The following is a 27,473-nucleotide window of genomic DNA, read 5'->3' as shown; positions in this document are numbered from 1 at the left end:
GTATTGGTAAAGCGATTCTAAATAATAAAACTAAAGCTGGGTGCATCAAAATCCCACATATCAAGATACAAGGTGGCTGGTGCCACAGCTCACTTGGTTGGTCCTCCACCTGTGGCGCTGGTGCTCTGGGTTCTAGTTGGGGCACCGGTTCTGTCCTGGTTGCTCCTATTCCAGTCCAGCTCTCTGCTGTGGCCCCACGGGGTGGTGGAGGATGTCCCAAGTGCTTGGGCCCTGCACCCAAATGGGAGACCAGGAGGAAGCGGCTGGTTCCTGGCTTCAGTTTTTTGCAGTTCCAGTCATTGTGGCCATTTGCGGAGTGAACCTGTGGATGGATGATTTCTCTCTCTCTCTGCCTCTGCCCCTGCCTCTCTAACTCTGCTTTTCAAATAAATAAATAAATAAATAAATAAATAAAATCTTTAAAAAAAAACCTGACTCAGCAGTGAAAATATTCTCTGAAGTTATCTTTAATAGTTTACAGGTACAATTATATAAAGTATACAGATTTTCTGAGATCTTTGAGTAAGTTTGAGGATTAGCACAGAATGATTTGTTTAATAAAAGTTTATCATCAGTTGAGTGTTAGTTATTCGGAGCTATGTCTGTTGAAGTCCTTTGCCTATTTTTAAATTAGTTTATTTGGGTTTGTCCTATTGAGTTGTATTTAATTTTTTTGGAAAAGGCAAGATATGCATTCCAGTGAGTGAAATCATATGATCTTCTCAGGACTGCATTTGGTGTCTAAGCACCTAACATTTCTTATTGCTTATTAAATGTTAACATTTTGAAATTAATGTATATAATCTGGAATTATGTTTTCAGAAGTACAATGCTAATGCCATTTTATGGATTAATCTTTAGGACATCCAGTGGTGCAAAGACTTTTAGCAGTTGCAGTTTGAGTGACTTTGAAAGTTTCATTTCAAATCAGGATGCCAGCTGTCTTCAGAATAAACCACAAATGCAAAGACAGGAGGAAGCAGTGTGTGGAAATGGCAGAGTAGAGACTGGTGAAGACTGTGATTGTGGTACACAGGAAGTAAGTCTTATAATTACTAAATTAATAAAACTCATTAATAAATATATTATTTTAGTTCATCTCTTTCATAAATGTTTTGCATACATTTAAAATATACTACCTCTAAAACTATATAAGTGAAATATAGGACATTTGTTCAGCTTAAAATTGTTTTAAATTTTTAATTTGAAAGAGTTTACAAATAAATTGTATCTATTATTATCTTTAAATATTAAATGTATTACCAAAATTACTGATGATGGGACCATAAGGGTATCAAGAAACAGCTTTTGCATCCCAGATTAAATGCATAAGGATAAGATCTTTCTAATCACATGCCTTTTAGGACATTATTTCCTAGTGGATTCAGTAGTACAATAAGGGTGTCTGTATTAGTATTGTAATATAAACATACAGTGATTTTGGAGAGAGCGGCAAGATGGCGGAATAGGAAGGGAGCACACTATTAGTCTGGGGGGAGAGACAGGTTAATAACAGTGGAAATACTGCAGGGTCAAGGAAGAGTAGGGGAAGAAACAGCAGAGGAAACTCTTCCGGAACTAGTGATTCACAGTGGACCTGCGTGGAGAGCGTGGGAGCCCAAGTTTGGGACACCAGCGGCAGAATCAACGCACCAGTGCTGGAACGCGAGGTGAGCCGAACCTCAATAGCCCAAGACACCAGCGGGCAAGCGGAAAGAGGAGACTAGAGGGAACGAGGCTTGAAACTCTGTGGGGAAAAGTTCACCAGGCTAACTAGAAGAGAGAGAGAGGAAAAAAAAAATAATGACTGATATGGACACGAGTTTCTCTCTCTCCGCTCACCTCACCTCTCAAAGGCAAGCAAGACAAAGAGCAGGCGCCATTTTGGACATACGTCATAAGCAGGGTGACCTCAGGTCTGCACCAGCCCTGAGCCTAGCAGAAAAACCTGACTCTGGGGGGAGGGGTGAAATAACAGGTGATTAGCATCTAACTTGGCAACCCAGTAGGAGACTGCAGGAGAATTGGAGCCCACACTGAGGGCAGCAGAGATTCCTTGTGTGGTCCTTGGGAAAGAGCTTCTGATCTCTGGCTCTTGTGGGTATATCATTTGGCTGCTAACTACCTCCAATCACGTTCAGCTGTGTGGAATTACTTCCCTTTTGAATCAAAAAAAGAAAGAAAGAGAGATTTACCACGCCTAACCTGGGAGTGTCATCTTTGACACACCCTCAACCCTGAGGAACCAAACAGAGCTCTCAGTCCACACTCATCACAAGTCTCTAAGGCTCCACCGAAAGCAGACAGTCCACTTAATATAGAGCCATAGTGTAACAAGAAAAAACACCACAGTGAAGAAACCAAATATCTCCAACATGCCAAACAACAAATGCAAAAACCGAGGTAACAAGAACAAGGAAGACACTATGACACCCCCAAACGAAAAAGACACCCCAATTCAAGATTATGAAGATGATGAGATAGAAGAAATGCAAGAAGCGGACCTCAAAAAATTGATAAGAACATTAAGAAGTTCTCAAAAACAAATTCTTGAACTACAGAAATCCTTAATGGACAAGATAGAAAATCTCTCTCATGAAAATGAAATATTAAGGAGGAATCAAAATGAAATGAAACAACTAGTGGAACAAGAAACTGTAATAGTGACGAGAAATCATAATGAAATGAAGAATTCAATAGATCAAATGACAAACACATTAGCCTAAAAACAGAATGGGCGAAGCAGAAGAGAGAGTATCGGACTTAGAAGACAGAGAACAGGAAAGGAAACAGGCAAACCAAAGAAAAGAAGAGGAAATTAGAAATCTAAAAAATATTGTCGGGAATCTACAGGATACTATTAAAAAAACCAACATTCGGGTTCTAGGAGTTCCTGAAGGCATGGAGAGGGAGAAAGGATTAGAAGGCATTTTCAGTGAGATACTAGCAGAAAATTTCCCAGGTTTGGAGAAGGACAGAGGCATCTTAGTACAGGAAGCTTATAGAACCCCTAATAAACATGACCAAAAGAGATCCTCACCACAACATGTTGTAATCAAACTCACCACAGTGAAACAGAAAGAAAAGATCCTAAAATGTGCAAGAGAGAAACGTCAGATTACTCTCAGAGGATCTCCAATTAGACTCACAGCAGACTTCTCATCAGAAACCCTACAAGCTAGAAGGGAATGGCGAGACATAGCCCAGGCACTAAGAGAGAAAAACTGCCAACCCAGAATATTATATCCTGCAAAGCTCTCATTTGTGAATGAAGGTGAAATTAAGACTTTTCATAGCAAACAGAAACTGAAAGAATTTGTTGCCACTCATCCTGCCCTGCAAAAGATGCTTAAAGATGTGTTACACACAGAAACACAGAAACATGGTCACCAATATGAAAGAAGGTAAAGGAAGGAAACCTCACAGCAAAAGATCACAGGAAGCTCAATTTCTCTTTGACATAGAATTAAACTCTGATGCTCTGTTAAAGCAATGTGTTAAAGTAATCTACTATGTTCTCTTGATGTCTGTTAAATTCTAATTGTTCAAAAACAGCTGAATTTTTATTAAGATCTATGGGTTATTTAAATATGTGCTTATTTTCAAAGATTTGAATAATCACCTTGTAACAAATTTGGTCTATGTTATGTCATGATTTTAAGGAATCTTATTTTAACCAGATATTTTGGATTTTGAGCCTTCTTGGCATTCTTGACAGGCATTCAAACAATCAAAGTTTCACACAATCTGGTCTCTAAAATTTCCAGTAAATCCTGGACTTTGGTTTTTCCAGTTGGGGCCCAACTGAAAAAATCGAAGGACCTATGTCTCTCATCTTATAGAGACACCAACTAATCAGGCTATTTGGATTATATTAGAAGTACTGTCAAGATGTGATGTGGTACCAAACTTTAAGTTTCTATAATGGAAAATGCTATTAATACAAATGTTTGAGAATTAACAAGTCTAATGATCTTGTGTTACTAGACATGATAGTTATCTTAATGAGAAAGCCCCAGAGGCCTAAAGGGTTAAATACTTGTAAAATCCTACAGGTGCTTTCAAAAATACTGTGAAGTAAGCAAATGCCTCTTGTTGGTTGATGAGTTTATAATTTTAAACAAGGCGACTTAAAGTCTTTTGTCATCCACAGTTATATATGATTTGCTGCTCATAAAACTAAAGCGTTGTTGGTTCTGTGTTTAGCTGTCCTCCTATAGGTTCCTATGGACTTTTTCCAGCCACTTCTATTGTATTCAGTACTTTGGGATGGCTCTGTAAACAGATGAAGCCAATAATGTATTAACAGTACCAACTGAGAGAAAGTATGGTTAACTGAGGTTACTAAAAACAAAAAGCAATTCAAATCAATTGGCAATCTACAAAAAGAGTTAAAGATTTTAAAAGCTATTATTAAAATTGCTATATTGGTCTATTGTGTTATGTTCTATGTGTGTACATATTGTATGTCCACATGGGGAAATTTTATTAAGAGTTTTATTTTTAATGGCTTATAGATAAGATTGTCCATAAATTTAAGCTGCTAAAATCAATCAAAGATACATTTTAATTTGTGTGACCTGAATCTGTGTATCATATGTTTTAAACGTGTTGGTAGAAAGAAACTAAAAACATTTTAGATGGTTGTGCTTAAGTTTACTGGCTAAACAAACTACACCATGTTAGATATTTAAGAGGTGTTTTCAAATACATGATTCTTAAAATTTATAGAAGGCATTGGACCTTCTGGTAAATGTTTTCTTAAGTTGTTATCTAATGGTTGAAACTGTTTGCTAAGTATTCATGTGATATTGCTATTGTCAGCAAGCGATCTAGGACTTGCTCCCTCATTTCTCTATTCTAAGCCCAACTTGTTGTTTCATTTCTCTATTCTCTTCAAGGTAGGAAACTAATTCTATTATGAAGGAATCTGTAGGACACACAATTTAATCTTTAGACCTTATAGAAGAGATGGCTAACATTTTTCTGTAATAGCATAGCCAAAATAAGAACTTTAATAATCTCATAGCTAGATTCACTTCGCCATCAGCGACGTAAACAGTAAGTAGAAAAACCTCCCTTTCAGACCAAAGGGAAAGACAGTTTTAAAGTGAGAATATAATTTTCCTCATGGGCATTGTCTACCTTAGAAAAACTACTACAGAACATGCCTGTGACTATAGACTTGTAGTTCAGGCCACCGAAGATTAGAGATGGGACACGGGCACTCCCTTGACTTGCATCCTCTGGTCTGCTTTAACACAAACCAGGAGGAAAAGAAAGCTCGGCCATCAGAAGCAATGGGTGGCAGGCCTATTCATGGCTGATCTGTACAGTGATCTTCCCTCAAGGAGACCCAACAGGCCAGTCCACTGCAGTGGCTTTCAATGTGGTAAGCCTGGGCTTCAGCAGAAGTCAGCTTGTGAAGAGCCCTGGCAGCTCTGCCAAGAGTTGGATCACTGGAAATGGACCTGCCCTGGAGTCGAAGGATGCCCAGGTCAGAGCCACAGATCTTATTGGCTCTAAGCTGAAAAGCCCTTCACTCAGCCCAACTTCCAAAGTGACCACTGCAGCTGAGGGCACGGCCAAGCAGGGTCAGCAACATTGCAGGCAGAACTGTAAATTTCTTGTTAGAGATGCCACCTGCCTTGACCTGGCCAGCTCTCCTCCCAGGCCAGCTAAGTAATGAAAGTCAACAGAGTGCCTTCCCCTAGGAGGTTCACACCTCCCATAGGATATACCCCATGTGAAGAGATAGATAGGTCTGGGCCTCTTCACTTACAAGGCCTAAAGCCCACCAGATTATTATCAAGCCCCTTCTATCAGGTTCTATTTGCATCTCAATCAGAAAACTTAATTGTAGCTTAGACAGCACCTTTCTTAGCTCCTCTAATAATGACCCTGTCCTTTGTTCTAGACCCTGTCTAGCGTACTTGGGCCTCATTCCTTTGTAATCATAACCTCTACTCTACCACCAATGGCTCTACTCCCAACCTGTGTGTACTGATGGTCCTCTTCCCCACTTAATGCTGTATAATTGTTCAGACCTGGTTAATGCCACTCTTAGGATCATTGGTTACTATCCTCACTCTGTCTTTTATGACCTTGTCTAAATACGATCAGAGTCGGCGAACTTGGAAGGCTTCCATGGCCTTGGCAACTCATGACGACAGCCTAGGGTGGTTACTGGTGCCATAAACTAGAGTGTCAATTTGTTGGGTCAACAACAGGAGCCACTGTGCACTTGCTCCTCATGTGGGATCTCTATCCTTAATGTGCTGTACATTTTGTTTAATTCTATAACTAGTACTCAAACAGTATGTTTCACTTTGTGTTTCTATGTGCGTGCAAACTATTGAAATCTTTATACTAAATTGATCTTCTGTATATAAAGAGAATTGAAAATGAACCTTGATGCAAATGCAAGAGGAGAGGGAGCGGGAGAGGGGAGGGTTGCGGGTGGGAGGGAAGTTATGGGAGGGGGAAGCCATTGTAATCCATAAGCTGTACACTGGAAATTTATATTCATTAAATGAAAGTTAAAAAAATACAGTGATTTTATCATTAGCTTGCTGAGGATGCCCTGATAATACAACAAAACGCAAAGTGTCCAGGGTGCAATTCTTACAGATATTTAATTATTTACAGTAGTATTGCCAATGTGCCTGATATACTTGATTAAAATGGATAGAAATCACATTAAGTTTTATCACCTGTATAGAACTACATGAATGATTCACATCACATTGTTTTAATTATGTTTAACCATTTGGTAGAACATGTCCTCCCTATTTTTTAAAGCAATTTAAAATGTAACTTTATTTTATTGAATTCTCAATAGTTTTAAATTAATGAAACAAAATTTGGGAAGGAGTCTTACCTGTTCCACACCCAAATTCCCCTTAACATATTAGTGTGATATATTTGTCACAGTTAATGAGCTACACCATGATTCCCCTATTTTTAAAAACTCCAAACTCCCTCTTTGCTTCCTACCCTTCTCTACCTCAATTCATTATCATTCTGTGTTTAGATTGATTTTTTTCTATTCAGCCCTCATGTATGAAAGAGAACATGTGGTATTTGCTTTTCTGCATCTGACTTATTTCACTTAAAATGAGGTCCTCCCATTCCATCCATTTTGCTGCAAAACACAGGATGTTATTAATTTTAATGGCTGACCAGTATTTCATTGTATAAATGTGTATGTGTGATATTGCATTTCTTTATCCTCTCATCTGAGCATTGACACATTGGTTTATTCATATCTTTGCTAATGCAAGCAGTGCTATCATACACAGTGCAGCAGATGTATCTTTAATACAATGATTTCATGTATTTTGGAGATATACCTAGAAGTTGGGTTGCTAGTCACATAGCAGTCCATTTCCAGTTTTTAAAGAACTATCTGTACTGTTTTCCATAATGTCCATGCTGTGCTCAGTGGGACCCCTGCCTGCGGAACTTCCAGGCTCTTCTCTCTGTGCATGAATGAATTCAAGGTTGAGGCATAAAAATATACAGTAAAGCAGGATTTATTCAAAGGTAAAGAGGTAGTGCATACTCAAGTAATAAGAGAAAAGAAGGTTAACAGAGAAAATGAACAAAAAGACAAACCACCAGAAATGGACTCATCAATAAGGTTTAGATCATGTTTTATACTATTAGCAGGTGGTGGGGGTGGTTTCTGGTGGTGTCTGGTGGGGTGAAACTTAGTTGAATATTTAAATGTGGGTGAAATTTTGGGGAGGACTTGGACCACTAGTTTCCATACCCTTTTATAGAAACACAAGAAAAGTCATGGCATCAGGTGTTTAATGAGACTGGGAAATTTCCTCATGGTAATTTCCTTATAATAATTATTAGGACCTAAAGGTCATCATATGGACACATCCTGCAGTCATATTTGATATTTTCAGCTGACACTGCTTCTACGTTTGCAACAATGTAGATTGTGAAATTTCCACTGCATAGAAAAGGTGTGTGTTGGGTGGGTGGGGGGACACACAGAGGTGGGTTTGGGCTGTACACATAAAGGAAGCTTGGTTCCCAGAACAAGGAATTGGGTGATATGGATAGGGCTATCCGGTAGGCTGGGCAGGGTTGTTGCACGTGGGTCAGCTGTGGCTGCTGCATGGGCTGTCTAGAGCTGTCCTGTGGTAGGTCAGCTATGCTTGTTATATGGCAGATCATAGTCCTTTTGCTAAAGCTACCTATCTGCCATATCATTTTTCCCATCAGGAATTGTAATCCTTTATTCTTAGTAGGAGTTTCAGGGAGGAAGGTTTGTCTTCTGTAACATCTTAATGCAGTATCAGGGCATTCTTCCAGGGACAGAATATCCCTGGCTGAATGATCTAAAATGTTTGAGAAGGTAGAAGTCTGCAGTCAGTTGTTGGCAATGCCTGGAATCCCTGTGTGACCATTGTTTTGGCATGTAATTGTTGAATTATGGAAGAGACAAACTTGACAATGAAGAAGATTGCAGTTGGGTAAAAAAAAACCAAAGAATGTCACAACCATGTCCGAGAAGGGGATATGCATAAAGCTTATTCCCATATTTTGTGAGTTGGTGGACTTCTTTTGCCAAAATCATAGAACCTATGGCTTGTTTAGAAGTCCTTTTGACATCCCTTTCCATGAGCCCACTGTTATTAATGTAAATGTAGCAGGTTTGATTGTTCACTGGACCTATCCTGCCTTGTCCTACCAGTAGGTATTCTAGGGGTAGTTGTTTGTCCGTAACGCTTCAGTTAGGGAATTCTAAAAATAATATAGTTGCTCTTGAGCCTGACCAGTAGTTGCTGCTGAGTTTTCCAAGGGAGCAGACAGATTTCTTAAAGCAACTTCATGAGATATACCAAGATTCCCATGTTTTAGGGTAGAAAATCTTACCAGGGACTTTTTTCTGTCAATAGTGGTGTCCCAGGATAAATAAGAAAAGAAGGAACAGCATGTCAGCTGAGAGTTGCCGTCATGGGAGTCTTAATATACGTCTCTTTAAGAAATGCACAATAAGAGAAATTTTACTTATATTTTTACTTTTTGACGATAAACTTAAGGTTCTCAGTTGGTTCAAAAGAATAGGAAGAAATACACTCTAGATATGCCTGTGAAGACTGAAGTGGTCGAGTTAGGGGTTTTATTTTCTAAATTTTAAGTGCAGTAGGTGTGGTAAGCAGAAGGTAGGGTCCCTTCCACTTAGGCTATCACTGATCAGAAGGTCCCCTCTCATTAAGATTTTATTAGGACTCGATCTCCTGGGAGAGTGATTGCTCATGAATTTTGGAATCTGGCATGATAGGAATCCCTTTTGCCATATTGTGTCATAGCCTTCTATTCCTGTACCTGGCCAAAGTTGATAACATATTTTGTATGATCTTGGGTATCTGAATAAAAAAAGATGCCATTGTTGAGGAAGGGCCTCTGATTTCACATTGCAAAAGGTCTAAGGTAGCCTTGTTGCCATCCTCATCCTAAGGAGGGCAATAGGCAATAACTAGTGTAAGATTATCGCTGACCATTTTAACATTGCCTAAATATTGGAGTCCACAAAGGCAAGGGGGTGGGAATTGATTCTTGAATCTTCTGTGTTACTTTAGAGACAAAGGAGAGGCTGTTATCAGTTTGGAGCAAGACCAAATATAGGGTTATTTCCTTTAGTAGTATTTTGAACTTTGTGTGCTTTTCCTGTTTAGGTTGGAAATGCCTCTTTCCATCAGATGCAAGTATCATTGAAGACTAGTCAATGTCTGTGACAATTTTCTGGTTTCATGCTAGTAAAGTCTATCTGCCAGTCTTAACCAGGGTAGGTTCCTCTCCTCTGCACAGACATGAGTAGGAGAAGTGGTTTGGTGTTGCCAGCAGGGTTATTTTGTAGATAGAGGTCCAGGATGAAGTAACCCTCCCTCCCTTATAACAGTATATAGTCTTTTCCCTCCAAAGACATAAGAGACTATATGCAGTAGGGGCCTTTTCCTGATACTTAGTCATGCATTTCTTTGAAATTTTCCATTAAGAGGCTATTGGTAGCATGACCTTATGATTTAAAGTTCACCACCTATTGCTAAATCTTTAGTTTAACCTCAGTGCTGGCCCCCTTCTATCTCTGGCATGGTACAGTAGGGATTTCAAGCTGCCTCTAGAGGTAGAGGTATTTCAGTCATTTCTATGGCTTTCTGAGTGGCAGCCTCCATTGCTATCTAATCTCCCAGTTTATTTCGTTTTGTGATATGGCTGATCCATTTTCGGTGTCCTTTGCAATGGAAAACAGCCACTTTCAGAGCTTCCACAACTACCTAACGGTAACTATAATCTCTTGCCATGTTAATGGGAGAATTTCTTTCTTTTTTTGCATTCAGTATAGCCCTTATTGTTCAAATTGCTATGTATTTGAAAAAGAGCAGGTGCCAGTTTGGACATATGTAAAGTGGCACCCACAATCAGCCAAGCAGAAAAACCTGATTCTGGGGGGGGGGTGAAATAACTGGAGGTTAGTACCTAGTGAATGTGTGGAGCTAATGAACTGAAACTGTGAAAAAAGAGATGGTGGGTGAGAGAACTCATGCAGTTCACTTGAGTACTCTCCTGAGACACAACAATTCGGTAACCTTGGCAACCCAGTGAGAGACTGCAGGGGAATTTGAGCCCACACTGAGGGCAGCACAGATTCTTTGTGTGTCCTTGGGAAAGAGCAGACAAATGTTTTACCCACAGGAGCCAGAGATTGGAAATGGTCTACCTTCAGTTCCACTCAGCTGTGTGAAATTACTTCCCTTCTGAATCAAAGAGAGAGAGAGAGAGAGAGAGAGAGAGAGAGAGAGAGAGAGAGAAATTATGCCTAACCTGGATGTGTCACCTTTGAGACACTCTTAACCCTGAAGAACCAAACAGAGCTCTCTGGCCATACCATTCTCAAGCCTCTAAGGCTACTTCAAAAGCAGACAGTCCACTTAATACAGTCATAGTATAACAAGAGAAAACACCACAGCGAGGAAAGAAGAATCCAAAGAAAATCTCCACAAAGCCAAACAACAACTGAGGAAACAAGAACAAGGAAGACATTCTGACGTCCCCAAATGAACAAGACACACCAAGCCAAGATTATGAAGATGATGAGATAGAAGAAATGCAAGATACTGGTTTCAAAAAATCTATGATAAGAACATTTAGAAGTTTTCAGAAACAAATTATTGAACTACAGAAATCCTTACTGGACAGGATATAAAATCTCTCTCATGAAAATGAAATCTTAAACAGGAATCAAAATGAAATGCAGCAACTAGTAGAACAGGAAAGTGTGATAGTGAAGAGAAATCAAAATGAAATGAAGAACTCAATAGATCAAATAACAAACACATTAGAGAGTCTTAAAAACAGTGAAGCAGAAGAGAATATTGGACTGAGAAGACAGAGCACAGGAAAGTATACAGTCAAACCAAAGAAAAGAAGAGGAAATTAGAAATCTAAAAAAACATGGTTGGAGATCTTCAGGATACTATTAAAAAAAACAAAAAACAAAAAACCAACATTCAGGTTCTAGGAGTTCCTGAAGGAATGGAGAGAGAAAAAGGAATAGAATGCCTTTTTAGTGAGATACTAGCAGAAAACTTCCCAGGTTTGGAGAAGGACAGAGACAACCTAGTACAGGAAGCTCATAGAAACCATAGTAAACATGACCAAAAGAGATCCTCCCCACGACACATTGTAAACAAACTCACCACAGTCAAACAAAAAGATACTAAAATGTGCAAGAGAGAAACGTCAGATTACTCTCAGAGGATCTCCAATTAGACTCACAGCAGACTTCTCATCAGAAACCCTACAGGCTAGGAGGGAATGGCGAGACATAGCCCAGGTACGAAGAGAGAAAAACTGCCAGCCCAGAATATTATATCCTGCAAAGGTCTCATTTTTGAATGAAGGTGAAATAAAGACCTTTCATAGCAAACAAAAATTGAATTTGTCACCACTCGTCCAGCTCTACAAAAGATGCTTAAAGATGTGTTACACACAGAAACACAGAAACATGGTCATCATTGTGAAAGAAGGTTAAGGAAGGAAACCTCACAGCAGAAGATCACAGGAAGTTCAAAGCGTATACAAGAAAATATCTTTGGGTAAATGGCAGGGCAAAGTCACTACTTTTCAATAGTCACATTGAACATTAATGGCCACAGCTCTCCAATTAAAAGACAGAGATTGGCTATATGGGTTAAGGAACAAAACCCATCCATTTGCTGCTTACAAAAAACACATCTTTCCAACAAACATGCATTCAGACTGAAAGTGAAAGGCTGGAAAAAGATATTCCATGCCAACAGAAAGGAAAAAAAGAGCGGGCGTAGCCATCTTAATATCAGACAAAATAAACTTTAACACAGAAACTGTTAAGAGAAAAAAAAAGGGGCACTGTATGATCATTAAGGGAACAATTTAACAGGAAGATATAATGATTATCAGTGTAAATGCACATAATTACAGGGCATCAGTTTGTTTAAAAAATATGTTAAGGGGCTTGAAGGTAGACTTGGACTCCAATACAATAGTACTGGGGGACTTCAATACTCCACTCTCAGAGATAGACAGATCAACAGGACAGAAGATCAACAAGGAGACAGTAGGACTTGCTCCCTCATTTCTCTATTCTAAGCCCAACTTGTTCTTTCCTTTCTCTATTCTCTTCAAGGTAGGAAACTAATTCTATTATGAAGGAATCGGTAGGACGCACAATTTAATCTTTAGACCTTATAAAAGAGATGGATAACATTTTTCTGTAATAGCACATCCAAAATAAGAACTTAAATAATAATCTCATAGCTAGATTTACTTCGCCATCAGCAAAGTATACAGTAAGTAGAAAAAACCTCCCTTTCAGACCAAAGGGAAAGACAGTTTTAAAGTGAGAATATAATTTTCCTCATGGGCATTGTCTACCTTAGAAAAACTACTACAGAACATGCCTGTGACTATAGACTTGTAGTTCAGGCCACCGAAGATTAGAGATGGGACACGGGCACTCCCTTGACTTGCATCCTCTGTCTGCTTTAACAAAACCAGGAGGAAAAGAAAGCTAGGCATCAAAAGCAATGGGTGGCAGGCCTATTAATGGCTGATCTGTACAGTGATCTGCCCTCAAGGAGACCCAACAGGCCAGTCCACTGCAGTGGCTTTCAATGTGGTAAGCCTGGGCTTCAGCAGAAGTCAGCTTGTGAAGAGCCCTGGCAGCTCTGCCAAGAGTTGGATCACTGGAAATGGACCTGCCCTGGAGTCGAAGGATGCCCAGGTCAGAGCCACAGATCTTATTGGCTCTAAGCTGAAAAGCCCTTCACTCAGCCCAACTTCCAAAGTGACCACTGCAGCTGAGGGCACGGCCAAGCAGGGTCAGCAACATTGCAGGCAGAACTGTAAATTTCTTGTTAGAGATGCCACCTGCCTTGACCTGGCCAGCTCTCCTCCCAGGCCAGCCAAGTAATGAAAGTCAACAGAGTGCCTTCCCCTAGGAGGTTCACACCTCCCTTAGGATATACCCCATGTGAAGAGATAGATAGGTCTGGGCCTCTTCACTTACAAGGCCTAAAGCCCACCAGATTATTATCAAGCCCCTTCTATCAGGTCCTATTTGCCTCTCAATCAGAAAACTTAATTGTAGCTTAGACAGCACCTTTCTTAGCTCCTCTAATAATGACCCTGTCCTTTGTTCTAGACCCTGTCTAGCGTACTTGGGCCTCATTCCTTTGTAATCATAACCTCTACTCTACCACCAATGGCTCTACTCCCAACCTGTGTGTACTGATGGTCCTCTTCCCCACTTAATGCTGTATAATTGTTCAAACCTGGTAAATGCCACTCTTAGGATCATTGGTTACTATCCTCACTCTGTCTTTTATGACCTTGTCTAAATACGATCAGAGTCGGCAAACTTGGAAGACTTCCATAGCCTTGGCAACTCATGACGAGAGCCTAAGGTGGTTACTGGTGCCATAAACTAGAGTGTCAATTTGTTGGGTCAACAACAGGAGCCACTGTGCACTTGCTCCTCATGTGGGATCTCTGTCCTTAATGTGCTGTACATTTTGATTTAATGCTATAACTAGTACTCAAACAGTATGTTTCACTTTGTGTTTCTATGTGCGTGCAAACTGTTGAAATCTTTATACTAAATTGATCTTCTGTATATAAAGAGAATTGAAAATGAACCTTGATGCCAATGGAAGGGGAGAGGGAGCGGGAGAGGGGAGGGTTGCGGTGGGAGGGAAGTTATGGGAGGGGGAAACCATTGTAATCCATAAGCTGTACACTGGAAATTTATATTCATTAAATAAAAGTTTAAAAAAATAAAAAAAAAAGATTTAAAAAACACTATAGCCCAAATGAATCTAACAGATATCCACAGAACTTTTCATCCTACACTTAAAGAATTTACGTTCTTCTCAGCAGTACATGGAACACAATCTAGGATTGATCACTACTAGGCCATAAAGCAAGTCTCAGCAAATTCAAAAGATTTGGAATATAACCATGCAGCTTCTCAGACAACACTGGAATGTAGCTGCAAATTAGCAACTCTGGAATCCCTAGAGCTTATGCAAACACATGGAGACTGAACAACATGCTCCTGAATGAACACTGGGTCATCCAAGAAATCAAAAACTTTCTGGAAGTAAATGAGGATAACAACACAACATATCAAAACATATGGGATACAGCAAAAGCAGAGTTAAAAGAAAAGTTTATAGCAATAGGTGCCTACATCAGGAAATGGGTAAGGCACCAAATAAATGAGCTTTCAATGCATCTCAAGGATCTAGAAAAACTGCAGCAAACCAGACCCAAATCTAGTAGGAGAAGAGAAATAATTAAAATCAGAGAAGAAATCAATAGGTTTGAATCCAAAAAAAAAATTACAAAAAATCAGCCAAACGAGGAGATGGTTTTTTGAAAAAATAAACAAAATTGACACTCCATTGGCCCAACTAACTAAAAAAGAAGATAAAAGACCCAAATCAATAAAATCAGAAATGAGAAAGGAAAGGTAACAACAGACACCACAGAAATAAAAAGAATCATCAGAAATTACTACAAGGACATGTATGCAGGCAAACAGGGAAATCTATCAGAAATGGATAGATTCATGGACACATGCAACCTACCTAAATTGAACCAGGTAGACACAGAAAACCTAAACAGACCCATAAGTGAGACAGAAATTGAAACAGTAATAAAGGCACTCCCAACAAAAAAGCCCAGGACCAGATGGATTCACTGCTGAATTCTACCAGACATTTAAAGAAGAACTAACTCCAATTCTCTTCAACCTATTGGGAACAAACGAAAAAGAGGGAATCCTCCCCAATTCTTTCTATGAAGCCAGCATCACCTTAATTCCTAAGCTGGAAAAAGATGCAGCACTGAAAAGGAATTACAGACCAATATCCCTGATGAACATAGATGCAAAAATCCTCAATAAAATTCTGGCCAATAGAATGCAAAAACACATCAGAAAGAGCATCCACGCAGACCAAGTGGGATTTATCCCTGGTATGCAGGGATGGTTCAATGTTCGCAAAACAATCAATGTGATACACCACATTAACAGACTGCAGAAGAAAAACTGTATGTTTATCTCAATAGACGCAGAGAAAGCATTTGATAAAATACAACACCCTTTCATGATGAAAACTCTAAGCAAACTGGGTATGGAAGGAACATTCCTCAATACAATCAAAGCAATTTATGAAAAACCCACGGCCAACATCCTATTGAATGGGGAAAAGTGGAAGCATTTCCACTGAGATCTGGTACCAGACAGGGATGCCTACTCTCACCACTGCTATTCAATGTAGTTCTGGAAGTTTTAACCAGAGCCATTAGGCAAGAAAAAGAAATTAAAGGGATACAAATTGGGAAGGAAGAACTCAAACTATCCCTCTTTGCAGATGATATGATTCTTTATTTAGGGGACCCAAAGAACTCTACAAAGAGACTATTGGAACTCATAGAAGAGTTTGGCAAAGTAGCAGGATATAAATCAATGCACAAATATCAACAACCTTTGTACACACTGACAATGCCATGGCTGAGAAAGAACTTCTAAGATCAATCCCATTCACAATAGCCACAAAAACATTCAAATATCTTGCGATAAACTTAACCAAGGATGTTAAAGATCTCTACAATGAGAATTATAAAATATTAAACAAATAGAAGAAGATGCCAAAAAATTAGAAAATCTTCCATGCTCATGGACTGGAAGAATCAATATCATCAAAATGTCTATTCTCCCAAAAGCAATTTATACATTCAATGTGATACCAATCAAAATACCAAAGACATTCTTCTCAGATCTGGAAAAAATGATGCTGAAATTCATATGGAGACACATGCGACCTCGAATCGCTAAAGCAACCTTGTACAACAAAACAAAGCCGGAAGCATCGCAAGACAAGATTTCAGGACATACTACAGGACAGTTGTTATCAAAACAGCATGGTACTGTTACAGAAACAGATGGATAGACCAATGGAACAGAATAGAAACACCAGAAATCAATCCAAACATCTACAGCCAACTTATATTTGATCAAGGATCTAAAACCAATCCCTGGAGTAAGGACAGTCTATTCAATAAATGGTGCTGGGAAAATTGGATTTCTAGGTGCAGAAGCATGAATCAAGACCCCTACCTTTCACCTCACACAAAAATCCACTCAACATGGATTAAAGACCTAAATCTACGACCTGACACCATCAAATTATTAGAGAACATTGGAGAAACCCTGCAAGATATAGCCATAGCCAATGACTTCTTGGAAAAGACCCCGGAGGCAGAGGCAGTCAAACTATAATCAACATTTGGGATTGCATCAAACTGAGAAGTTTCTGTACTGCAAAAGAAACAGGAAAGTGACGAGGCGACTGACAGAATGGGAAAAAATATTTGCAAACTATGCTACAGATAAAGGGTTAATAACCACAATCTACAAAGAGATCAAGAACTCCACAACAGCAAAACAAACAACCCACTCAAGAGATGTGGCAAGGATCTCAATAGACATTTTTCAAAATACGAAGTCCAAATGGCCAACAGATACATGAAAAAATGTTCAGTTCACTAGCAATCAGGGAAATGCAAATACGAACCACAATGAGGTTTCACCTCACCCCGGTCAGATTGGCTCACGTACAGAAATCTACCAAGAACAGATGCTGGCGAGGATGTGGGGAAAAAGGAACACTATCTCACTGTTGGTGGTAATGAAAACTGGTGAAGCCACTGTGGAATTCAGTCTGGAGATTCCTCAGAAGGCAGAGAGAGAAAGAGTTCTTCCATCTGCTGGTTCACTCCCCATTTGCTGAAACCACCAGAGCTGTGCCAATCCGAAGCTAGGAGCCAGGAGCTTCTTCTGGGACTCCCCCGTGGCCCAAGGACTTGGGCCATCCTGCACTGCTTTCCCAGGACATAGCAGAGAGCTGGATAGAAAGTGGAGTAGCCGGGTCTTGATCCAGAGCACATATGGGATGCTGGCACTTCAGGCGTTAACCTGCTGCGCCACAGCACTGGCCCCAACATAATGAACTTTTTGGTCCCTTTGTATCCTCACCAAAATTTGATGCTGTCACCCTGTGGTGTTTTGTGTTTGTACATTATGGAGTTACTAAACAAGCTAACTAATTCATCACCTCACACACATCATTTCTGTGTTTAAAGCATCGGTAAAATCCATTGTGTAATCAATTTGAAGTATATGAAGTTATTTCAAAGGTGCATGGAAAACTAGGGAATTATCAACCTCATCTAAATTTTTTTTGTTGATAGGCAGAGTTAGACAGTGAGAGAGAGACAGAGAGAAAGGTCTTCCTTTTTCCATTGGTTCACCCCCCGAGTGGCCACTACAACCAGCGCATTGCAGCCGGTACGCTGCGCTGATCTGAAGCCAGAGCCAGGTGCTTCCTACTGTCTCCCGTGTGGGTGCAGGGCCCAAGGACCTGGGACAACCTAACCTCCACTGCCTTCCCGGGCCACAGCAGAGAGCTGGACTTGAAGAGTAGCAACCAGGACAGAATTCAGTGCCCCGACCAGGACTAGAACACAGAGTGCTGGTGCAGCAGGCAGAGTCTTAGCCTAGTGAGCTGCGGTGCCGGCCCTGACTCTCGTTTGATACCCATTATTGAAACTCTATCCTCACCTTTCCCTCCCAGCCTCTAATATAATCACCAGTGTGTGTTCAGAAAGCATAGTTGGGTGACTATAGTTCAAAATAACTTATTATATATTTTGTGAATAGTGTAGAAGAGTTCCATGCTTCCAATGATAAAGTAATGTCAAAGAATGGAAATATATATTATAATGATTTGATCAATTGCACATTGTGTACTTGTTTGAAATATCACAGTAAATATCAATAATTATTAATATTTTTCAAAGAGAAAACATGGATGTGTGTTCTGAAAATGCTATACATGAATTTCAAAAAAATTTGCACCAAAATAAAGTTATCTCTTCATTACATTCATCACCATCCTGTGTTAGTGATCACTAAAGGTTATTTGTTCTAGCTGAAGCTTTGTACTCTTTAATCAACATCTCTCCTTGCTCCATTTACTGCCCTTTCTCAGCCTCTGGTAATCTCCATTTTAGTCTCTACTTCCACATATAAGTGAGATCATGTAGTATTCATTTTATATGCCTAGATTATTTCATGTAGTATAATGTCCTCTAGATTTGTCTATGTGGTTGAAAATGACAGGATTACCCCCTTTTTAAAAAAACCTGAATACTGTCTCACTGCATATGTGTATGTGTCTGTATGTGTATGTGTATATATATATATATATATATATATATATATATATATCACAATTTTTATCTACTTGTTTGATACCTTGCTTGCTTCCATATGAGCTATTATGATAAGGCTGCAATGATCATTACACAAGAGGGATGATATCTCTTTAACATACTAGCTCCTTTGGATTTATGTCCCAAAGTGGGATAGATGGGTCATATGATAATATATTTTTAATTTTTGTGGAAATTACATGCTAGTCTCCCAAAAGGCTGTTATTAATTTACATTCCAACTAACAGTTAACAACTGTCTCCCTTTTTACTACATCCTCACCAATATTCGTTATCTTTTAAAAAGTATTCAATTTTTACTATTTCCAAATTTAGAAAAGTTTTAGCAACAATTACTTCTGATACTTTTTTGCCTCCAACCACCTACAATACCCAGCTTCTGCCCCAGTTTTGAAACTCCAATTGCACACAGATTAGACTGCTTTATACTGTCTTTTTATACCTCTTTTTTGGCATATTATCTGCCTTTACTTCTGTTGAAATAGACTTTAGTCACTGTTTCTTCAGGTTTACATAAGTTTTTCTTCAAGGTCTAGGATAACTTCAAACCCATGAATTGTTGACCAGTATGCAGAATTCTGAACTTCTTTCTTTTAGTAGCTCACTGTTCAACAGTATTCCATCAAAGAGCCATTTTTGTCTTTTTAAGTCAATGAAATTATCACAGGCTCCTTCAGAAATTTCCTGCAGGTGGTAGGCTGGTAACTTAGGGCTTATTACATTTGTTTTTGTTCTCTAAAGACAATTGCCTATTGTCTACCTTCTGGAAAATGAATACTTCATATATCTTCCTCAGTTCTCTAGTAGGATAAGAAGGTAAGTAGGGTATCAGTTACTTCATATGACTTGATATAAATGACTTACATTAATATTTTAAATATAGAGAGATGCTAAAATATATCAACGATAGCAATATTCATCTTTCCCCAAACTCAAAAGTTATGCCCAACAAATATAGTCCATATTAAAGTTTGTATTATTGTAATGATGTATTTTCACTTGTACATTGTATTCCTTAACAGCAATGTGGGCCTGAAAATTGTTGTGATCATCAAACTTGTAGGCTGAAGGCAGGACTAGATTGCTTTGAAGGACCCTGTTGCCAAAATTGCCGTGTAAGATTTATAGATGTGAACATTTTCTGTGTGTATATTAATTATGTGTGGGATACTTTAGAAAACTTATAATTAAGCTATAAGTCAAAATAAGTGTTTTTAAATAATTATACTTAATAAATATAGGACCAGATTTCTGATTTTGTGAACTTTTGTTGGTTGTTAGGGCCCCTTCCTTCCTTCCTTCCTTCCTTCCTTCCTTCCTTCCTTCCTTCCTTCCTTCCTTCCTTCCTTCCTTTCTTTCTTTCTTTCTTTCTTTCTTTCTTTCTTTCTTTCTTTCTGACAGGCAGAGTTAGACAGTGAGAGAGAGAGACAGAGAGAAAGGTCTTTTTTCTGTTGGTTCACCCCCCAAATGGCTGCTACGGCTGGTGCCCTGCGCCAATATGAATCCAGGAGTCAGGTGCATCCTCCTGGTCTCCCATGCAAGTTCAGGGCCCAAGAACTTTGGCCATCCTCCACTGCCTTCCCAGGACACAGCAGAGAGCTGGACTGGAAGAGAAGCAACCAGGACAGAACCGGCACCCCAACCGGGACTAGAACCCGGTGTGCCGGCGCCACACATGGAGGATTAGCCTAGCGAGCTGTGTCTCTGGCCAGGGCCTCTTTCTAATATCAATATTTTCAGTAGCTTTTTTTAAGTCTTGATTTATTAACATTATAGAACTCCTTATTACTGAAGGTCTTCACTTAAAGGGAGAGTTGTTCATTCCTCCATGTATTACGTTTTTATAACTAAAAATATTTTATAAATAAAACAGTTATTGATTATGATAAATATCTATAAATATGATTTTGAGAAATGTAGAAAATTTCTAAAAATATATACGGAGTGAAAATTACTGGATACAGTATTTTAGAAATAGTATCTGTAGCAAAAATTTAAGCTATGAACATTTTATTTAAAGATTGTTTTTACTGAAGGATTTCAGTGGAGTTTGTATGGTGAACAGCTTGACTTCTGTTCCCTGTTTGCCTTTTCAGCCCTCTCATTGTATTCATAACAGATTCATCTTTTGAGAAAACCACTTTTAAACTACTTACCATGGGTTCTATGTGACTGACTGTCCTTGACTAACACAACTTTTCTTATTATACAAGTACATTCTTACTTCTGTAATGTTTCATATAAATTAGACATAATTTAATAAATATGAGATATGTTCTCTTTAAAATTCTTTATATAAATTTTATGAATTCTATTTAAAAGGAGTTATTTAACTAGAATACATCTAGGAGGATTACCAGTAGGTTCTTTCTTCTTCAAAAATGTCTGTAATTGAACATATTTTTCCCTCTGCTCTTTCTATTATTCGTGTCTCACGTTTGTCATGAAATTTGGAAGTATTTTATCCTTCCAAATTGTAGTTTGATAGGTTTATTTTATTGTAAATTGACTAGATTACACTATTTTTACCCAAAAGGAATAATTTTCAAAGCTATATTTGATCTTTCCTCCCTTGTACTGAAAAAACAAATAAACATTTTGACTTTGATGTCACATTTGTGATATACTGTTTCTGGTTCTTTTGTCTTCTGATTTTAGTTGATAACATTCATCAGCTTCTGATTATTCAGTAAATTGAAAGCGTGCCATTGCCAAAATCAAAGTAGGGAAGGAAAGAGAGAGCATGTTAGTTAGGGAGGAGGTTGGGAAGTATCATGTTCTTAAAACTGCATATATGATGCACACAAATCTGCCCCCTTTATAAAACTAAATAAAAACTGCAAAACTTTCATTTTTAAATTATTACAATATTGATATACAAGAAGATATTGATAGGTGTTACTGAATAAAAGGTACAGGGTGGAAATTATTGATGTAACTTTAAAATAATTATTGACAAACACAACAATACGTGAATAATTTCTTTTTATATTTTGTCATTAGTTTAAGCCCGTGAATACTGTATGCAGGAGACTTAAACATCCTGAATGTGATTTCACTGAGTATTGTAGTGGAAGATCAGCAGAATGTGCTGTGGAGAAGGTCATACTCAACGGTGGACCATGCAAAAATGACGCATTTATATGTTTTGATGGATACTGCCCAGATATTAATGAACGTTGTCGTTCCTTGTTTGGCCCAAGTAATACATTTTTTTAAATCTAAATAGTTGGCTCTCTCTGAAAAAGAAAAAAATTTATGTTTTTAGATGTATAACTTGATGTTTTTGTATACATGTATGTTGCAAAATAGTCACTGCAATGAAGCTAATTAAAATACTCATCATCTGACATAGTTACCATTTTTGTTTTAAAATTTTGTTTTAATATTTTAGATTTCTTAGGAAATTTCATATATTCAATACAGTATATATCGTATACTGTAGTCACACTGCTGTATTTTAATGTCAATTTATTCATTTTGTTGAACTAACAGATTGTACAGGTTGACCAACATCCCAATTTGCACATTGCTCTAGACTCTGGAAAGCACCTTTCTATTTTCTGTTTCTATGAGTTGGCAATTTTAGATTCTACATCGAAGTATTTTAATTTCCTTCTATATCCAGCTGGATCGTTTTCCTTAAGATAATGTCCTCCAACTTCACCCATGTTTTCACAAACAGCAACATGTTCTTTTTTTGACATTGAGAACTTTATTTGACATTATTGCTTGTATTATATATATATATATATATATATATATATATATAGCAACTTGTTGAGTATTCACATCTCTATGGGTTAGGTACTATTATTCTTCCCATTAAATATATGTGTATTAAAGAAACTGAGTAATCAACTCAGGGTAATACAACTATTTATAGTCAGAGATGAGATTCAACCCAAGGCACTCTAACTGCAGTCTTTGCACTTCCCCAGTACACAGTCTTGCCTATTTTAACTAACAAAAACTACAATAATCACTAATATCGGTACTTCCTTCTCTTTTTTCCTTTTTTCCACAAAAACCTTTTATTTAATAAATAAAAACAATACATTTCAAAAATAAAACTATTCTTCCCACCATGCCTACCCTCCTACCCACACTCTCACTTCTCTTTCTACTCACTCTCCTATTTCCATTCTTATTTTTATTAAGATATGTTTTCAAATAACTTTATGTAGATGTGATTAACTCTATACTACATAAAGAGTTCAAGAAATAGTATGAAAAAAGAAACTGTTCTTCAATAGTTGAGACAAGGGCTGTTCAAAGGCATTGCATTTCGAAGTGTCAACGTCACTTCTATAGATTACCTTTGGGTGCTCTATTAGTTATCACAGTCCAGGCAGAGCTTAAGGTATTTGTCCTTTTGGGTGGCTTATTTCACTAAGTATGATGTTTTCCAGTTTCATCCAGTTTGTTGCAAATGACAGGATTTCACTTTTTAAAAAAAAAAAAACTATAGTATTCCATGGTGTCCATATCCAGTAATTTCTTTATCCAGTCTTAAGTTGACAGACATTTGGGTTGATTCCTTATGTTATCTATTGTGAATTGAGCTGCAATCAACATGGAGGTACAGATAACACTGTCATATGTTGTTTTCATTTCCCTTGGGAAAGGGATGCCTGGGTCATATGGTATATATGTATTCAGATTTCTGATGTATCTCCATACTATCTTCCAAAGTGGCTGTACCAGTTTACATTCCCAACCAATAATGGTTTAAGGTACCTTTCTACCCACATCCTTGCCATCTTTTATTGTTTGTTGATTTCTGTATGAAGTCCATTCTAATGGGGGTGAAGTGAAACCTCATTGTAGTTTTGATTTTCATTTCCCTAACGTCTGGTGATCCTGAACATTTTTTCATGTGTCTATTGGCCTTTTGGATTTCCTCTTTTGAGAAATGCCTGTTTAACTGCTTTGCCCAGTTCTTCACTGGGTTGTTTGTTTTGTTGTTGTTGAATTTCTTGAGCTCTTTATAAATTCTGGTTATTAATCCTTTATTAGTTCTATAGTTTGCAAATAATTTCTCCATTCTCAAATATTTCTCCCACTTTGCTGACTTTTTCTTTTGCAGTGCAGAAGTTTCTTAGTTTAATGTATTCTCCATTGTCAATTTTGGATTTGATTGCCTGTGCCTCTGGGCCCTTTTCCGAGAAGCCTGTGCCCATGCCAATGTCTTTCAGGATTTCCCGAATGTTCTCTAATAGTTTGATGTTATCAGTTCATAGCTTTAGGTGTTTGATCCATTTTCATTGGATTTTTGTATAAGGTGTAAGGTAGGGATTTTGCTTCACACTTCTGTATGTGGAGATCCAGTTTTCCCAGCACCGTTTGTTGAAGAAACTGTCTTTGCTCCAGGGATTGGTTTTAGCACCTTGTCAAAGATTAGCTAGTTGTAGATGTGTGGATTGTCTTCTGGAGTTTCTGTTCTATTCCATTGGCCTATCCATCTGTTTTGTACCAGTACAAGGCTGTTTTGATTGGGAGTATGTCTTGAAATCTGGTATTGTGGTACCTCTGGCTTTGCTTTTTCTTGCATAAGATTGCTGTAGCTATTTGGGGTCTCCTATTTTTGCATACAAATTTTCAGCATCATTTTCTATATCTGAGAAGAATATCCTTGGTATTTTGATTGGTATTGCATTGAATCTGTAAGTTTCTTTTGGTAGTATGGACATTTTGAGGATATTGATTCTTCTAATCCATGAACATGGAAGATTTTTGTTTGTTTGTTTTCTTCTATTTCTTTCTTTAATGTTTTATAAATCTCACCATAGAGATCTTAGACATCCTTGGACAAATTTATTCCAATGTATTTGATTTTTTGTAGCTATTGCGAATGGGTTGGCTCTTAGAAGTTCTTTCTCAGCCATGGCATTGTCTGTGTATGCAAAGGCTGTTGATTTTTGTGTGTTGATTTTATATCCTGCCACTTTACCAAACTTTTCTGTGAGTTCTAATGGTGTCTTAGTGGAGTCTTCCAAATCCTCTACATATAAAATCATGCCATCTGCAAATAGGGATAGTTTGACCTCCTCCTTCCCAATTTGTATCATTTTGATTTCTACTTCTTGCCAAATGGCTTGGTCTAAAATTTCAAGGTGTATAATGACTAGCAGTGGTGAAAGTGGGTATACTTGTCTGGTTCCAGATCTTAGTGGGAATGATTCCAATCTTTCTCTATTCAACAGGATACTGGCCATGAGTTTGTCATGAATTGGGTTGAGGAATGATCCTTCTATAGCCTATTTGCTTGAAGTTTTCATCATTAAAAGGAGTTGTATTTTATCAAATGCTTTCTCTGCCTCTATTGAGATAACCATATTGCTATTGTTCTTCAATTTGTTAATCTGATGTATCACATTTATTGATTTTCGAATGCTGAGCCATCCCTGCATATGAGGAATAAATCCCACTTGGTCCAGTGAATGATCATTCTGTTGTGTTGCTGGATTTGATTGGCTAGTATTTTGCAGAGGGTTTTTGCATCTATGTTCTTCAGGGAAATTGGTCTGTAGTCCTCTTTCTCTGTTTTTTGGAATTAAGTTGGTACCGGCTTTATAGAAAGTGTTTCAATTTTTTTTAATAGATTGGAAGATTTGAAGTTAGTTATGCTTTAAATTTCTGGTAGAATTCAGCAGTGAAGCCATCGGGTCCTGGACTTTTCTTTGCTGGGATGGTATTTATTACTGATTCAACTTCTAGCTTGGCAATTGGTCAATTTAGGTGTTCTGTGTCTTTATGGCTCAATTTAACTAGGCTGTATGTTTCCAAGAATCTATCCTTTTCTTCTAGGATTCCTTATTGGTTGGCATACAGCTCTTTGTAGTAATTTCTGATGATTCTTTTTTATTTATGTGGTATCTGTAATCACCTTTACTTCTTCACCTCTAATTTTATTGATTTGGGTCTTCCCCATCTTTTCTTGTTTAGTTGGGTCAGTGCTTTGTCAATTTTGTTTCAAAAAACCAGTCTTCATTTTTTTAATCTTTTGTATTATTTTTGTTTCAATTTTATTTCTTCTCTAATTTTTATTATTTTTTTTCTACTACTAGTTTTGGGGTAGGATTGCTGTTGTTATTATACATCTTTGATATACATTGATAGCCCATATACTTTAGTACCTTTCCAGTTTTTTGATGTAGCCACCAGTAGCTATAAGCTTTCCTCTTAACACTGCTTTTGCTTTATCCCATACATTTTGATAGGTTGTATTGTCAATCTTCATTCATTTTGAGAAAATTTTTTGATTTTTCTTCTGATTACTTCAATCACCTACTGTTCATTCAGGACCATGTTGTTCAGTCTCCATGTGTTTACATGTGTTCTAGAGATTCTTGAGTTGTTGACTTCCAGCTTCATTCCGTTATAGTCAGAGAGGATGCATGGTATGATTTAGAATTTTTTGAATTTGCTGAGACTTGCTAGATGGCCTACCCTGTGGTTTGTTGAGAGAAAGTTCCATGCACTAGTGAGAAGAATGTGTATTCTACAACTGTAGGATGAAAGCTCTGTAAATATCTTTTAGACCCATTTAGTCCACAGTGTTGATTAACTCTGTTGTTTCCTTGCTGATTTCCTGTCTGGTTGATTTGTCCATTGCTGAAAGTGGGGTATTGAAGTCCCCAATTACTATTGTATTGTAGTGTGTGTTTCCATTTAGATCCATTAATACTTCTTTTAAATCAATGTTTTCCTGTAATTAGGTGCAGATATGTTTATTATAGTCACATCTTCCTGTTGAATTGATCCATTAATCATTACATAGTGTCCTTCTTTGTCTCTTTTAACAGTTTTTGTGTTAAAGTCTACTTTATCTGACATTAGGATTGCTACACCAGCTGATGTTTGGTTTCTGTTAACATCGAATATCTTTTTCTATCCTTTCACTTTCAGTCTGTGTGTGCATTCTTGTTGGTGAGATGTGTTTCTTGTAGGCAGCAAAGAGATGTTTTTCTTTTTTAAAGATTTTATTTATTTATTTGAAAGGTAGTGTTACAGAAAGTGAGCAGGAGAGTCAGAGAGAAAGGTCTTCCTTCCGTTGGTTCCCTCCCCAATTGGTTGCAACGGCCGGAACTGCGCTGATCAGGAGCCAGGAGCTTCTTCCAGGTCTTCCACGCGGGTGCAGGGGCCCAAGGACTTGGGCCGTTCTCTACTGCTTTCCCAGGCCACAGCAGAGAGCTGGATCAGAAGTGAAGCAGATGGGACTCAAACTGGCACCCATATGGGATTGTGGTGCTTCAGGCCAGGGCTTTTATCCGTTGTGCCACAGCACCTGTGTTTTGTTTTTTAATGCATTTAGCTAGTCTGTATCTTTTAACTGGAGAGTTGAGGCTATTGACATTCAAGGTGACTATTGATAAGTAATGACTTGACCCTGCTGTTTTTCCATAACTATTCCTATCATTTACTTTGCATTTCCTTTTAATGGGAGATTTTCTGCCTTCACCTTCTTTCATAATGATGACCACGTTATTTTTCTTCTGAGGCTGAATATTATTTCATGTATGTATTGTTTTTATGTGTGTGTATCTATATCTCTATCTATCTATATCTATATATCTATCTCTTTCTCTATATAGTATATATTTATGTATG

At 38.0% G+C, this 27,473-nt stretch overlaps 1 protein-coding gene across 1 annotated transcript in view; it reads left to right on the top strand.

The window, feature by feature from the left end:
- Positions 1 to 27,473, top strand: part of LOC133775471 (disintegrin and metalloproteinase domain-containing protein 32-like) — a 140,111-nt gene that overhangs the window by 75,351 nt on the left and 37,287 nt on the right. The window contains exons 11-13 of the mRNA XM_062213812.1: positions 862 to 1,039; positions 19,883 to 19,975; positions 21,864 to 22,062. Coding sequence (XP_062069796.1) covers positions 862 to 1,039; positions 19,883 to 19,975; positions 21,864 to 22,062 — 470 coding nt within the window. The remainder of the gene's footprint in view (positions 1 to 861; positions 1,040 to 19,882; positions 19,976 to 21,863; positions 22,063 to 27,473) is intronic.

This window comes from Lepus europaeus, chromosome 16 (assembly GCF_033115175.1).
Source record: "Lepus europaeus isolate LE1 chromosome 16, mLepTim1.pri, whole genome shotgun sequence".
NCBI lineage: Eukaryota > Metazoa > Chordata > Mammalia > Lagomorpha > Leporidae > Lepus > Lepus europaeus.
The sequence above is the reverse complement of the archived record's forward strand: the minus strand, read 5'-3'. Positions and strand labels throughout refer to the sequence as shown.